The sequence below is a fragment of the Panicum hallii genome, chromosome 5 (assembly GCF_002211085.1).
Source record: "Panicum hallii strain FIL2 chromosome 5, PHallii_v3.1, whole genome shotgun sequence".
NCBI classification, from domain to species: domain Eukaryota; kingdom Viridiplantae; phylum Streptophyta; class Magnoliopsida; order Poales; family Poaceae; genus Panicum; species Panicum hallii.
In genome coordinates, this window is record NC_038046.1 from 49,429,769 (window position 1) to 49,444,435 (window position 14,667).

Here is a 14,667-nt window from a genome sequence, read left to right on the forward strand (position 1 = left end):
AGGCTAAAATTAAGGATTATGAAACCGCTTACTCACTATTGTATGAATAAGTTGTTATCACGTATTCATAGTATTCCTATTTTTTATTCCACAAATTGAGAAATATAATACTGCTACGAGACAATAGAAATGACAAGCTATTACAGAGAATGTGTTGTATTCAGTTTCTTAAAATGGCATGTTATTGTATAAGATCGTCTATCAACGGCTCCAATATCCTTACCTTAACACACATATCCGTCAATAATATATCTAAAATTACTCTCTTTCATCTTTATCTACGTTTGTTACCCCTCTGTCCTTCATTTTTCATTGAACCCATGCCAGTGTGCCACTATCTTCCTGCCCCCTCCGCGCTTTGATGTCATCATCGGTGGCTACGTCCACCACTAAGGGCAGCTCCAGTGTGCATATTTTGAGGGTGCCTAGGGAATCTTTTTGGATTAGCACCCTGACTAAACATTGGAGAGGAAAGATGCTAGCGTTAGAGCAAGAACAATAGTTTAGCCCGCTGCCGACTACAAGAGTTTGCTATATCATCTAAAGTTAATATTGTAGTCAACAAATATAATAGATTGGCTATTATGTTGGCTAAAAGAGTGTTGCGTAATTAATATTAGACCCACTTGCATACTCTCATTCTCTCACCTCAGTCTGGAAATTTGTGCTATAGCCAGTTATGAGCTGGCTACTATCCTACAGCCAGCTCCTTCTCTCTCTTCTCTCTTCTCTCCTCCACCTCAGCATAAATATAATAAAATAAGGCTTATAGCCAGCTGACTAGGCCTTATTGTACCTGCTCTTATAAGCTTAGCAGAGGTGCCTGTTTCTGCACCCGGTTCCAACACTTAAAGTATTATTCTTCAACAGTAACTTCGCCAATGACTCCGCGGCAAGCAATGAAAAAGACGGAATGGACCAGATATTTTACTATGCTAGGACCCACCTTAGCGCTTTTACAGGATTCCATACCGGAGCGGAATAAGGCTGTCTCCATCGGTAGCGTGTAAAGCGTTCTGTACTCTATATATAGAGAAAGATTCCGTTCTCTATTGCTCCAGCAACGTTCTCTAAATGGTCCTCTAAAATAGAGAACGCTACAGGTTTCCTCTATATATAGAGATTCTCTCTCCTCTTCTCTATTTTTTCTTTACTTTTCAAACACTGAATTAAATAAAAATAAAATATGTCCATAGCGTTTGAGGTATGATAAATACGTACGTATAAAAATTTGGAACAAAATATGTTTCTAATATAGGGTTTAATGTATAGAGAACGAGATTTAGAGAACGTTGTTGGAGAGAAATGAGATACAGAGGAGAGAATCTTGTAGAGAATTCTGTAAATGAAGGATGTAGAGGATGAGATTTGGAGAATATCGCTGGAGACAGCCTTAAGAGGGTTAGAAAAAAGTGGATGCGTCAGATCTTAGCACTACATGAAGTGCTATACAATGTGGATGCTCTAAATTCACCGTAGCTTCCTCTGCCACGTTAATACTTCAAGATTTTCTTTTGAATTTAAATATGCTAAAGTAACTCGTTGGAACTAGAAGGGTGTGAGTGATGGAGGGACGGAACCACTACCATCACCATGGGGACAACACCAGAGATGATCAAGCGAGTCAACCTGAAATCGAGCCCAACATACGTTTTCTATGTGCAGTCTCTCGATGAAAATTTCTTTTCCTGGTGATATTAGGCAAGACCATATGTAAATAATTGTGTTCACAAACCATCTAACACTTTTTGCATGTGTAGCGATTACAATTTTCCAGGCCACATGATTGATTTATACTAGTTTTGGACAAAAGCTTCCAAACAGATCCTAAAACCTTTGGAATGGAATATGGGGTATTTTTATTGTGGCAAAACCGTCTGAATTATTCCTGTTCAAGTACGCAGACCATCGCTATATAAGCAACAGGATCTCAACGCACTTCAAACGGAACAACTCATTGGTCTGTCGAGTCACCGCCCGATTCAACCACGGTGACACATGATCGACGTAGGTTTACCTCGTACGATGACGAGTCCAGCCTTACAACAGCTCGCAACTTTTACACCACAGGATAATTAAATATTATTACATAGAGTTTTTGTTTCATCCTACCTAATACAACTTTATACAAGTATTATTCGAAACTTCAAGTTTTAACTGACATTGTTCAGAGGGAGCAACGGAAAAAGATATAGCAACGCAACTACTCGTCGCAAAGAAGGCACCATACTTAGCCCAGAGCATGGCGTCATTCCGATGGGTCATTGTCGGCCGGGAACGGATCCCATTCCACGGACCAGCCAAGCGGAACAGTGCAGGACCAAGAAGAACTAGACACTGAGTCCTCGAATGGCATACCTGAAAATCACATTACTAGCAAGGCTGAGTATACTAATACTCAGCAAGGCTTACCCGACATTGGGTATACTTAGACCATAACTAGACCATGACAGGTTGTAACGGCTCTAGTTTTATTTTACTGAAAAGCAACAAAGAGTATGCCCTTACTTTCATAAATTAGCTTTCAGATTCTAGTTTCTTTTAACCATTCTAGATAAGCACCTATGCTAGTCAAGCAAGGTAGATATTAAGCATTCATCAAATTATTCCATGAACTGTTATTGTTATTACTCTATATGGTAGAAGTATCAAGCAGTCTCAATCTCCGCGAGAAACGAACGATTTTGAATCGAATTTCATAGCCTTGCAAGGGATCCTAACTCACACGCTCGGAAACTTTCCTTTCCGGGCAACCATTCCCCTCATATTCCGAGGCGTGGATCAGGGCCACCACAAGCAACTGTAGGACCATACACACATCCAATATGCAGGACGCACGTCTACAGCGCAACTGTAAGACCGTACTCCTGTCTGCTATGCAGAACGTAATCCTACACGTCGGTGCGTGTGTGCAGCAAAACCAAAATTCGAGTGGTGGGGTAAGTCCACTTGCCGGGCCAATCAGGTACTAGGCTTACCGCGTACCATATTTACGGTATGTGGCTAGTACTTTCAAACACTTGACCACCACTACCACACACTGCGGCCTTATCCGATTGATCAACACAGATGGGTACCATTCCAAGTTATGGCACTGCACATAATCCCGTCCGTGATCCTCATAGTGATTGCAAAATAGTAAACAATCAACTCCTATATCGCGCGAGTGACAGGAAATCACTCGACTTCCGCCGGTCTTATTAGCGGAGCATCTACTCGATAAGGACTCAGAAACATTACATAGGTTTCTAGGTTTCATGCAGCTAGAGTTTCATAACAACTCCTAACACTTAATGCACAAGATAGATATATATATTAATATAAATGCATAATTTAAAAATACTGGGTTATGCACCGGGGCTTGCCTTCTTGGGTGGGGCTGGGGTTAGGAATGTCAATAACTTTTGAACTTTGGTTCGGGGCTTCAGTAAGATTCTCGGCGACGTTCACTTGGTCTTCAGATATACCCTGCTCGGGTTCCGGGACCAACTCGTAGGTTCCGTCTTCAAGCATCGTCGATTCTACATGATATGCAATGATTTGAATTAAGTGATTTATTACGTCAATAATTTTCTTTCATGATAAAGTTGCAATCTAACAACTCACATTCAACACATCACAAAACAATAGATTTAAATTCCAATAATTCAATTTTACTTATCATAAATTAAACCAATTAACTCTACTAATATCATAATTAATTTCTATAGCTTCAAGCATAGGAGTACTGAGGTTAAGCATTTAACTACACATATCTGAAGTTAATATAAGACTTCTGTTAATTTTTCATATTTTTAAACCTAACAGAATAATAGTATAAAAATAGACAAATTCAAATTTAAGATAACAAGTTTTATTTTTTAGTTTGAAATCTATAGAGGTTCTGACCTTGAATTTTGATTAATATATTTATTTCTATCATATGAGCTTGCTATAAATTTTTCATACATTTTTGAAAGCAGAAGCTAAATTATTTGAATTAAATTCAAATTTTAAGTTTAAATCAAATGCTAAGAAAAAATAGTGCTATAAAATTATTCAAAATTCCCTATGAATTACTCAACATCAGAACAACACATGGTAAAAATATCTAAGTATGGAAGCATTAGTAGCATGCTTGAATAAATTTACTTTATTTCAAACTTACTTTGCACAAGTTTAAATTGGTTCAAGTTAGAGTACAGTACTGAAATTTGCACACCAGTTCACTCATACCACATACAAGTTGCATACCAAAAATCACATGAAATAAAGCTAGCATGCAAAAGATACATACAAGTTTCCCTTTTGTTAAACTTTAAAATAACACTTAAAGCATTAAGTTTCAAACTAAACTTTAGTAACAAAAGTTGTAGAACTGGACTTCTAGAGTATAACAGAACTAGTTTGACAATTTCTAAATTTTCTACAAATTTCTACAAATTTTCAAAGCTGGCTGATTTGAATTGAGGGAGGGGTACTGATATTTTGCAGAGAGGACCCTAGAAAGAAAAGAAGGTCTGCAATTGGGTCCCTGGCCGGTTTGAACTGAGGGACAGCAACGGTGGTGGTCACCGGCGGTGAGGGGAAAGTGGGAGAAAAAGTTCAGGAGCTCATGACGGGCTCGGGGGTGGCCGGAATCGAAGAAGGATGGTGCGGAGACGGTGGTTCAACGGAGAACCGAGCCGGCGCGGCGAGGTCCCGAGGCGGCGGCGGCGTTCCGACGGCCGGAGTGCAGGAAGGCAGTGAAGAAGTGGCTAGGAAGCTTCCATGCGTAGATGTAGTGCTGGTGGTAAGCGCGATGAGGGCCAAGAGGGTGCGGAGCGGCGAGACGACGGTGATACCGAACGGCGGCGGTGAAGAGGACCGCCGGCGCGGCGTTCTGGGCGGCGTAAGCGCGAGAGGATGGAGAAGAACTGGCTATGGAGCTTTGGTGGGATGTGGCGGTGTCAGGGAAGTACCGGGTTGCGGACGTGGGGCGGCGGAGTTGGCTAACGCGGCGAGCAGAGAGTGCGGCGGCGGTGCTGAGCGGAGAAGAAGCCGAGGAAGCAAAATGCGGCCGCGCGAGGAGGTAAAAGAAGTCGAGGAGAACTCCTGGACGTGCCACGGAACCAAGAAGGGGCACAAATGAGCTGGAGCAGCTGCTGGCGACCGGCGGCGTGATGTGGCGGCTTCGGGCGATGGCGGCACGACGTGGCAGGGCGGGGAAAAACCAGCAGGGGTCGGGCGAGTGGCGGGCGGGTGAGCTGGAGGGCCAGGTGGTGGGGTTAGAGCGGCGAGGGGCAGCCGTCAGCGCGAGAGCTCGCCGGCGAGGGGCGGCGGTCGGTGGAGCAGAGCAACAGAGAAAAACAGAGAGGGAGGGGAGAGAGGAAGACGACGAGGACCCCTCTGTAATTTTCCGAAAGAGTAAGGAGTGCACTGTAAAGTAAAAATTTCTTTCAAACCATAGTCCAAATGAAAATATGCCCAAAAGAAAAGTGTAGAGTTTAAAAAGATCTACAACTTTGCTTTAAGGGTCATCTTCAAAAGAGTTAGGGTTTCGAAACTATTTCGAAATCCGACAAACTATCAAATTTCACATAAAATCAATTTAAAATTCACATTCCAATTGAAACCTTATGGTGATTCTACTTCTTACAGTGGTTTAAAAGTAAATTCATGTCTTTACAAAACTAACCTTCCTACAATTTGAAATTACCCTACCTTCAAACATATTTTAGCAAAAGAACCCTAATTTTTCCATAATTACAAAAATACCCTTTAACTTACATTTAGGTTTTAAAAGCATTTATGAAAGCAACACACACTTCATTTTAACAAGCACAACATATACTAGAATTTAGCATGCCTATCCCTAAGTACCTGAATGTCACATTTATCCTTCTAGATTGTTATTGTTTGGATAAGAAAAAAAGTATAAGATCTACTTATAATACGGTTATATTCCTTGGAAAATTGGTTGGAGGAGGATAAAGCACAAGGCAATACGTTCATCTTTGATGATGTCGATGAGGTAGGTCTAGTGCCAAGCTACTGTCGAGATACCGGTGCTAGTGTTATTGATGACCTAGCTTCCTCAACAATCCAACTAATCCATATTTCTAAACATAACTTGAATCTGTCCGTAGATACATCTAGAGATGTAATAGATGGGAAGGAAGCTTAGTCAAATAGCTATAGAGACAATTCTTCTACCTACTCCCTCCATTCTAAAATATAATCAAAATTTATACATAAATATAAGGTATCCTAGGGTTTGGTATTTTGGAAAGTAACTATTCCCAGGCGGATATAAAATCAGCAAAATGACAACGTATTAAATAGGGATACATGCGTTATTTCCTCATCTTCTTAGTCTATCATAAAAATAATATGATGCCCTGCTCTACATTACATGATGGAGGGAGTGATAAAAATTCGACCTTCCTCCTTCCTAATTTGTCCATTTCATCTCCTACAGTAACCAAGTTATAGGTGGGAAAATGATAGGTGGCTCTACATGAGCTTCAGATAACCATATACGAACATGTACGTGCCACAAGTAGTACTTCAGACAATATCGATCCACTTCCTTGATGCAGCAGGTACCTGAAATTGAAGTCCTCGATCAGCTCTCGATCAGTGCGGATGAAACCACAGTAACCAGTTCACTGGATCTGGAGGACGCGAGGCCCGTGGGCCAAGAGAGCGACGAACGACAGTGGCTCTGGGTGCGGCGAGTAAGGAGAGCCTGACATCTCAATTATTTTCTTTGTCGCCTTCGCGCCAGATTTTATCGGTTGGATTAGCACAAAACAAGTGTAAATGCAGTGGCCTCACCCGATCGACATGTTCCAGAGCAGCATGGTTTTTTCCCCAAACCTGTAATTTACACCAGTTTTGGTATCAAAACTGATACAGGGTTCCTTTTCCTGAAATTACCAGTTCAGTCCTGCCTAACCGAAAAGTAAAGCCAATCTCTCTGAACAAGAGCACAAGATTCTAAACTGACCACAATTTCTTTGAACCACTTAACTGATACAGTAATAATTGATAAACATCCGAGGTCTACAAATGAAAATAAGTACCAAACATAGACAAACAGAACAACGGAACAGCACAAGTAAATTTACCTTTATAAGCCCTTCAGCCTATCTAACAATTAAATTGGGTAGCCAGTATTACAGCCAATACACGAGACTACTAATAAAATGCTTTTGCAGGTCTCCCAAATTTGCTCGTACATACATTTTTGTTTCATTACGACGACACCATATACACATGATCTTGCAAAATAATGAGGCAGCGGGCTGATTTGATCAATTTCAGGATGACAGATATTTATTGTCAATTTTGACCCGGCAGATTGATGATCTTCACAAGCCAGGTCAGGCTACTGGAGTGGTTGAGTTGGCCAGTTTTCTGCCCAAGAAGTGGTGGCTGGTTCAGGGTCCGATTGTGCCAGTGTCGAAGTAGAGTGTTGTCCCAGAAGATCCACCAGCAACGCCCTCCATGAGCGCGAATCGCATGTCCTCCGACGGCTTCCAATGCCTCTTCCTCTGGTTGATGAACCAATTGTTGATCTGCTTTGGGTCGAGGCCAGTCATCGCTGCGAGCCTCACCTTATCTTCTTCCTGCCAGCAGCACAACATCAGGCAACAGCTATAGTGCATCAGGTTTTGGTTGTAGAGGGGAAATATTCAGCCTCTACCGTAGGATAAGGCCAGCGGTAGTGCGTGTTCCACCACTCCAGCAACACCGTCCGTGCATCTTTTGGTAGCTTCCCTTTCTTCCGCTTCTTCAGGAACTCTGACCGAAGACGACTGAGGCATCCACTGTACTTCTTGAGCAGCATTTCCTTGAGCTCATGGTCAGCTAAGCGGGAGCTGTGTTCTTGCCCTATGTCTGGCACATCAGTGTCCCCTGAGCATTGCTCATCCTCCGAGGACCCCATCATGTCGTCTGGAATGGAAGGATGAAGTCAGAAATAAATTACTTACAGGACATCTAGGCATCCACATGTCACCTGAAAGTATGTTTTGCAAACATGCTGAGTAAAAAGAACTGAAACAAACACACGTTAATGAGAGTCATGCAGTGCATTTCACAATATAGTAATCTTTTGGTTATGCAATTCGTTATTTTGTGAGTCACAAAGTGGGAAAATATTGGTATGTTTCCACATAGTCGTTATATGGAAACATGAATGTGCATCATATCCATCAGTTGTGCTAGATCTGCAGTGATTAGCACGAGTCAACTTAGTTTCCTCGTTTCCAAAACATACTTGGAGACCAAAGAAGAAACCAGCACGGCCCTTAATGACATGTTATTGGCAATGATCAACAATGAAAACTTTCAGAAATAATTTTCTTTCTAAACCAATATCAATAAGTCATCTTCTGGGCGCATCATAATAAATGTATTGTACTTTTACCCCATAAAACCGGAAGCATATTATTAGGTGTTCAGGCTTCATATGGCACCACTATAGAACCACAGAACAAAAGCCTTGTTAAATTGTAAACTTGAAAATAATTGTGTGATAGTACATAGCTTCAACACAGAAACATGTTTTCATCAAACTCGCTGCTAAACTGGATAGCACAACAGTTTTTTGACAAATGTCTTGCTTTAATAAGACCCGATCCAAATAATTATAGAATATTCCTACTGTCTTCAAAAGTTACTAGAGTCTGGATATGCCTGAAATTCGAATTTGTGGAAGAAACTATACGCATGTTATGGTAGGGATCGCATAAATATAACATTGTTTGTGAACTTAATCTTAAACTGTCACATGCTACTACCGGTTTAGGACAACCAATTATCCACCCATGATGTTCTCAATATCTCAGACTTAAACTTGATTTAACAGAAAAATGGTGAGAAGACCCTTTTTCCTATGTTATAAGAACCGGTTGTTCATTTGGGAGAATTAAGTGAAATTCTACAGATCTGATAGTGCAACTACCATATCTTGTTGAGCACAAAATATAAAGGTTTTTGCCCTGTGCCACCCAAAAAGTGCATTTTGAATTGTGCAATTGTTTATTTTCCTTGTATCACACTCAACTAGAATCCATATATTACTTTTTTAAAAACATCAATCATTGACTTAGTTTTTCAAAAAAAGAGGAATGTCCCCTACATACGGTCCTAACTTTTTTGTCACTAACAGAAGAGTTATTATTATTATAGTGGCATGACCAATAATGCATAGGCTGCTGGCATTTTCAAATTTGATTTTCCAGGGGCACAGTCCAAGATACTCTGCTTACCATCCAAACACCTGGCAAACATTATCTGAGTTCATATGGCATAAACTTCTGCCCATATTTTCCATAATTTTCTAGGAGCCAAGAACCCAAGATAAGCTTCCATTCAGAACACATCTCCCTTCACCTTTCAATGTACAATCATCTTATTGGCTATTGCAAGCCTTTCTTCCCTATAAAAAGTTGTGGTGTAAACCTGCCATACATCATCCCTTTCTTCTTGCGGGGCCTACATTGATTGGGGTAGCAATCTATATTGTTGAGAACTACAGCCAATTGTTTATTTCCTACAGAAAGGTCAATAGTGTAGGTCCCTTTAGAACAAAGGATTGCACCTTACTACTATGGATTTCTATGATGAGATGCATGGATCCATACGAATAGTTCTGGAAATCTAATGCGAGGTAAACCTCATAAAATCCCCCCCCCCCCTCCGAGTTCCTTTCATCTGTTGCATCCAAAAGCTTCATTGGAAACTTTCCTGCATTCTGGAATCCTATAGGTTAGGTAACTGCACAAGGAGAGAGATCCTATAGGACCAATGTTTTATTTCCTCCAAAATTTCTCCAGATCCTACAAAATTCTCTCCACAAGTCTTATGTTCTTAAGGAGCTCTAATTGTTTCCCAAGGAACTTTATATTCTTTTTATCTTGTTAATATTTAAACAAATAAGTTCAGATGTATTAGCAATTTCACCCAGCATCAAATTCCATAAATATGTCATAACCAAACAAGGATGCACCTGCACACATGATGTAGTCACAGACAGGTGAGAGTTTGGTTGCTCAGATGTGCTTAACATAACTGAAAATTCACAAAGAAAATAAGTTTTCTGGGATGATAAAATTTACACCTTCATCTATTTTATTTTTCGTTTGTCTCCGATGTACAAATCATGGAAGCTCGCTCTGCTTATATAGACCTGCCGATGGTACAAGACAACATCTACATCCAACACGAACTTTGAACGTAAAATATGGTTGTATACACACACTAAATGGTCCAATTTTGAACGTGTCAAAATTATCAGTTACATGTAAATGATAGGAATATATGTAACACTATTACAAAAACGATCTTTCATCCTCCTCATTGTCCCGGCCAGTTCTGGGCCTGGGACTAATGAAAGTATTAGTCCCGGGTCCAACGGCTAGGGCCCTGTCAGGAGGGTGAGGGGACATTTAGTCCCGGTTGGAGCACCCAACTAGGAGTAAAGGAATACATTGGTCCCAGATCAAGCCGACCACCGGGACTGAAAAGTGGAAGAAGTGGGACAAGTCTTTTTTCGTTCTCCGCGCCCTCTATCCACTGCTTATCTCTCCTCTTGATATTTCCCGGACCATCCTCTCCTTTCTTGCCCTGCCTTATCCTCCTCCCTTCCCTCTCCCTCTCCGTCTCCCTCCCTTATCCTCTTCTAGGGGCGGGGCGGCCAGCCGGGGCAGCGGGGCCACGGGCCGCGCGGCGCCCGGAGCAGCAGGGGCGGCTAGAGCGGCGGGGCGATGGGCGGCGCGGCCGGTTGGAGCATCGGGACCAGGGGCCGCGTGGCGGGCCGGAGCTGCGGGCTAGGGGCGGCACGGCCGGCCAGGCGAGCAGCGGTGGCTCGAGCCCGCGGCAAGCAGCGCCGAACGGCGGTGGCTCGAGCCCACGGCAAGCAGTGCCAACGGCCCCTCTATCCAATGCGGCAAGCAGCTCTGGCTTTCTTCTCTTTTTTTTCAAGTCATGGGGAGGAGTAGCAGTGGAGATTGGGACAGTGGGTGTTTGTGGTAATGCTGCAGCTAGACAATTTGAGTTTGCGTGAAAATAGAGAAGCAGCTGTATTCTTTTGATGATGAAAATGGCAATACTTGTATGATTTCTTCGTTTTTAGTTAAGTTTTGTACGGGCGCAGCTCCTAGCGGGGGTGGCCAGGGTGCAGCTCCCCGCGGCGGCGAAGCCGGTGGCCGCAAGCAGGGCAAGCACGGGCACAGGCTTTTTTAATTATTTTTTAGTAGTGTTTGGTCCCGTTGGTAAAACCAACCGGGATTAAAGGTTATTTTTGGTCCTGGTTGTCTGTTTGACCCGGGACTAAAGGCCAGGACCTTTAGTCCCGGATCGGCGGTCCCGGTTGGGAAACCTTGTCCCGGTTTCCCAACCGGGACAAATGGGCATTTCTGTACTAGTGTAATAAGATATTTAAAAAATGACTGAAGATAAGTGCATGGCATATATGCGATAATGAGCAGCTAGATTCACAGTGCATCAGTAGTATATCTTTGCAGAACATTGAAAGGACATCTTCTTCCTAACCTACTTATTAGAATGTACATAAAACAAAACCAGTTACTATACGAGCTTAATTATAAGTATGCATGGACAACAGATTCTTGTTCTTTGCACTTTTTTGACATTATTGGATTGGTAACATGCTTTGTGCATTAATTTGTGTGATCCAAGATTGATTCAGAGAGATTAAGACACTGTGCTCTCCCTTTTGCAGCATCAAATAACTAAATATGTGATTAGTGTTTCACAAATCCCAAACCATATTGTATAATTCATCACTGTTGAGAATAATCGTGTTGGAAAAAAACTCGTCAGTAAGTTGCAGGATCAGCCAAGCAAGAAGTGTCATATTTGTATTCTAATGACAATCAAACAAACAAATGCATGCTCAAAATGAGGTTTCTTATAGGTGATGGCCATGTACGTATATCCCATTATGGAAAAAAAAATCAATATACCACAAGATAAGCCTTACAACCTGCAGAAAGTTGGATCAAAACGTCAATGCTGCATCAGTTAATGGGCACCACAAGGTCTTGTCAAGTCAAAAACATAGCATTGCTTGTTTCCTAGTAAAATATTGGGGTACCCAAACTATTGCAACCAATAGACTAGCATGCACATAACATTTCATTTATTATATCACCTGCAGCTCTTCTGACAATCTGAGCAAGGATTAGACGGGACTTTGTTAGAATCTTATTCGTCCAATTTACATTTTCTTTTTTTCTTTTGGGAAGAACAATTTCACTATACAATATAACAGCTTCATTGGTTTTCTTCTAATCCTGATAAATAATACGGCGTTTGATTAGCATCTTCCCGGCCATACATCATCAGAGAATATATCCAGTAAGGTTTCAAGTTCAATTAATTTCATCAATGTTTTAGGTTCCAAATGGCCGGTTTGGAAATTAAGGTAGGAAAACTCACGCTTTTTATCGTGGGAAGGAAAACTCATGGTTATCCCCATAAAATAGTGGTTCTCCGTAACAAGTGTCCTAGTCATAGAAGGGTGTAACCGTGTAACACTAGTAACCTTTCACTCTCCTATAGTGCAGAACAAAAACCTAACCTAGCTAAATGCCTCCATTTCTCCCTTTCCCGGGTCAAAAAAGAGGGGGGAAATATGGACACTGTAATATTATAAAATGCAAGCCATATAGAACAATAATGTAAAAAAGAATCCGCGCCACCAGAAATTACCACTACCGTGATGATATGATATGTCTTGTCAAAGTACAACCACCGAATCCGGCAAGAGATCTCCTAAGCACGAGCTAGCTCTACTAGCCTCTAATATAAACCTTTTCTCTCAAAAAAAATTCTCCACTTTCAGGTGCAGTACTCCTCTCCGTCCTCTGGTTAAAACCAGCATCCAGCATCATCCAGATCCAGCGAGCAGCAAGCTGCAAGCCAGACCAAGATTCTAGCATTGGGCAGCAGCGAGGCCACATCCTATCCCAGCATGCTCACTCCCCACCACGCTTCTCTCAAGTTCCATCACAGAGCCTATAGCTACTAAAGCCTAGAGAGAGAGAGGACGCACGGTAGAGAGATAAGGTGGCTAGATAGAGAGAAAGAGGAGGAAGGCTACAACCTTGGACAAAACCCTACACAAGCACCCTCCCAATGCTTTACTCCAGCTCTGACACCCTGCACCCCATTTGCATGGACACGATTTGACCCTTCAGCAAGAACACACGCACACGCATGCACATGAATACTTTCAGAGGCCTGCATCTTTTCTTTTGATACACACACGCGCGCGGCAACAAAATGCAGGCTCACTCACAAAACCAGCGGGCAACGCGATGGAACCTCTGGAATACTACGTGCGTTTGCAATTGTAACTTGTGCCACCATGGATATGTATGGATGCGTGCGCACGAATTTTTTTAGCTAGGCCGTAGATCGACGCGTGTGTTTCCTTACCGGAGTGCGTGGCGGTCGTCGCCGCCGGCGAGCTGCCGCCGCTGCAGAGGTTGCTGAGCTGCGCCTGGATGCTGCTCAGGAACGACGCGGCCTCGTCGAACGGCCGGGACAGCTCCTCCTTGTACCGCACCAGCACCCGGCAGTAAGAGTCCTGGAAAGAAATCACAAGCGCGCGCACATGTAATAACAGACGATTAGGAGCAAATCGCGCGGCAAATCCGGCGCTCGCCGCAGAAATTACTCGGCTAAGTCTCCCTCTAGTTCGATAGACATGTACACGACGCTGACGCAAGAGCAGACCATGAACTCGTCGAGCTCGGGATCGACGCCGATCTTCCCGGCGCCGGCGCCGGGACTGCCGCGCCTCTCCCGGTTGACCTCCTCCAGCAGCGACGCCACCTGCGGAGGCGCTCCCACCTGGAAATCAAGAAACCGCGCGCACGTAGACGACGCATCCACGTAGCGCGGAAAAAGCATCGATCAATTCTTGGCATGCACAGCTACCCCGCAAGATCTCTCTGCACGCAGTAGACGCACGCACCTTGCGGCACTCGATGTAGGCGGAGAGGAGGGAGGGGTAGCGCGGGTGGCTGGCGATCTGCGCCTTCATGAGCTCCGTCAGATCCGAGGGCGCCGGCCCGCCGACGCCGGCAACGGACGCCTCGCTCGCCGCGCCGCCGGCCCGCGAGATCCCCGGGTGGATGCTGTACAGATCCTCCATGGAGCTAGCGGCGGCCGCAGCGGCTCTCACCTGTGCATCACCACTATGCACGCCTGCTGCCGCTGTGTGCGCACAAGTGGAAATCTAGTACGCCACTGTAGTGAGTGAATGATCCTCGTGTTGTGCTGGGGTTCCAAGAAAGTGAGGGGGCAGGAAGGCAGGCGCTTATGGGGGAATTTAGCAGCTGCTTGCACTGCAGATGGAGAAGCTGCAGGTGCAGCAGGAACAGCAGGAAAAGCTTGTGATATCTGCAGCAGGGGGATACATGGGAGGCAGGAGAGAGAGAGGAGAGAGATTTGGGGAAGGGAGGGTGGAGTATTCTATGTGGAAAAGGGAAAGGTTGGGAGGGGTGAGGTATTTGACTGTATTTTTCTTGGAGACAGATTGGGAAGGTTGTTATCGTCTTATTGATTTGGTCATTTCCATGGTTGGACCCTTGTGTGTGTTCTGGGATTTGCAGGATACCCTCTAGAAGGATGGAGGTGATCACCTCTCAAGTTAAATATGATTTT

General features: G+C 43.5%; 1 protein-coding gene across 1 annotated transcript; it reads right to left on the reverse strand.

Moving 5' to 3' along the window:
- Positions 1-7,070: 7,070 nt before the first annotated feature.
- LOC112894325 (homeobox protein knotted-1-like 1) lies at positions 7,071-14,465 on the reverse strand. Its single transcript, XM_025961990.1, has 5 exons — positions 13,976-14,465; positions 13,735-13,851; positions 13,435-13,585; positions 7,670-7,920; positions 7,071-7,592 (listed from the first exon to the last, which is right to left on the reverse strand). The coding sequence occupies exons 1-5, from the start codon at positions 14,153-14,155 to the stop codon at positions 7,404-7,406; spliced, it is 888 nt and encodes a 295-aa protein (XP_025817775.1). The 5' UTR covers positions 14,156-14,465; the 3' UTR covers positions 7,071-7,403.
- Between the last annotated feature and the right edge of the window lie 202 nt (positions 14,466-14,667).

What these genes read in the sequence shown, in the direction of transcription:
- LOC112894325 (XM_025961990.1), bottom strand. Translation starts at nt 14,155, where the DNA reads ATGGAGGATCTGTACAGCATCCACCCGGGGATCTCGCGGGCCGGCGGC. An exon ending in CCTACATCGAGTGCCGCAAG is followed by an intron (nt 13,852 to 13,975) that starts GTGCGTGCGTCT and finishes CTTGATTTCCAG; the next exon opens with GTGGGAGCGCCTCCGCAGGT. An exon ending in ACCGCTGGCCTTATCCTACG is followed by an intron (nt 7,593 to 7,669) that starts GTAGAGGCTGAA and finishes TGCTGCTGGCAG; the next exon opens with GAAGAAGATAAGGTGAGGCT.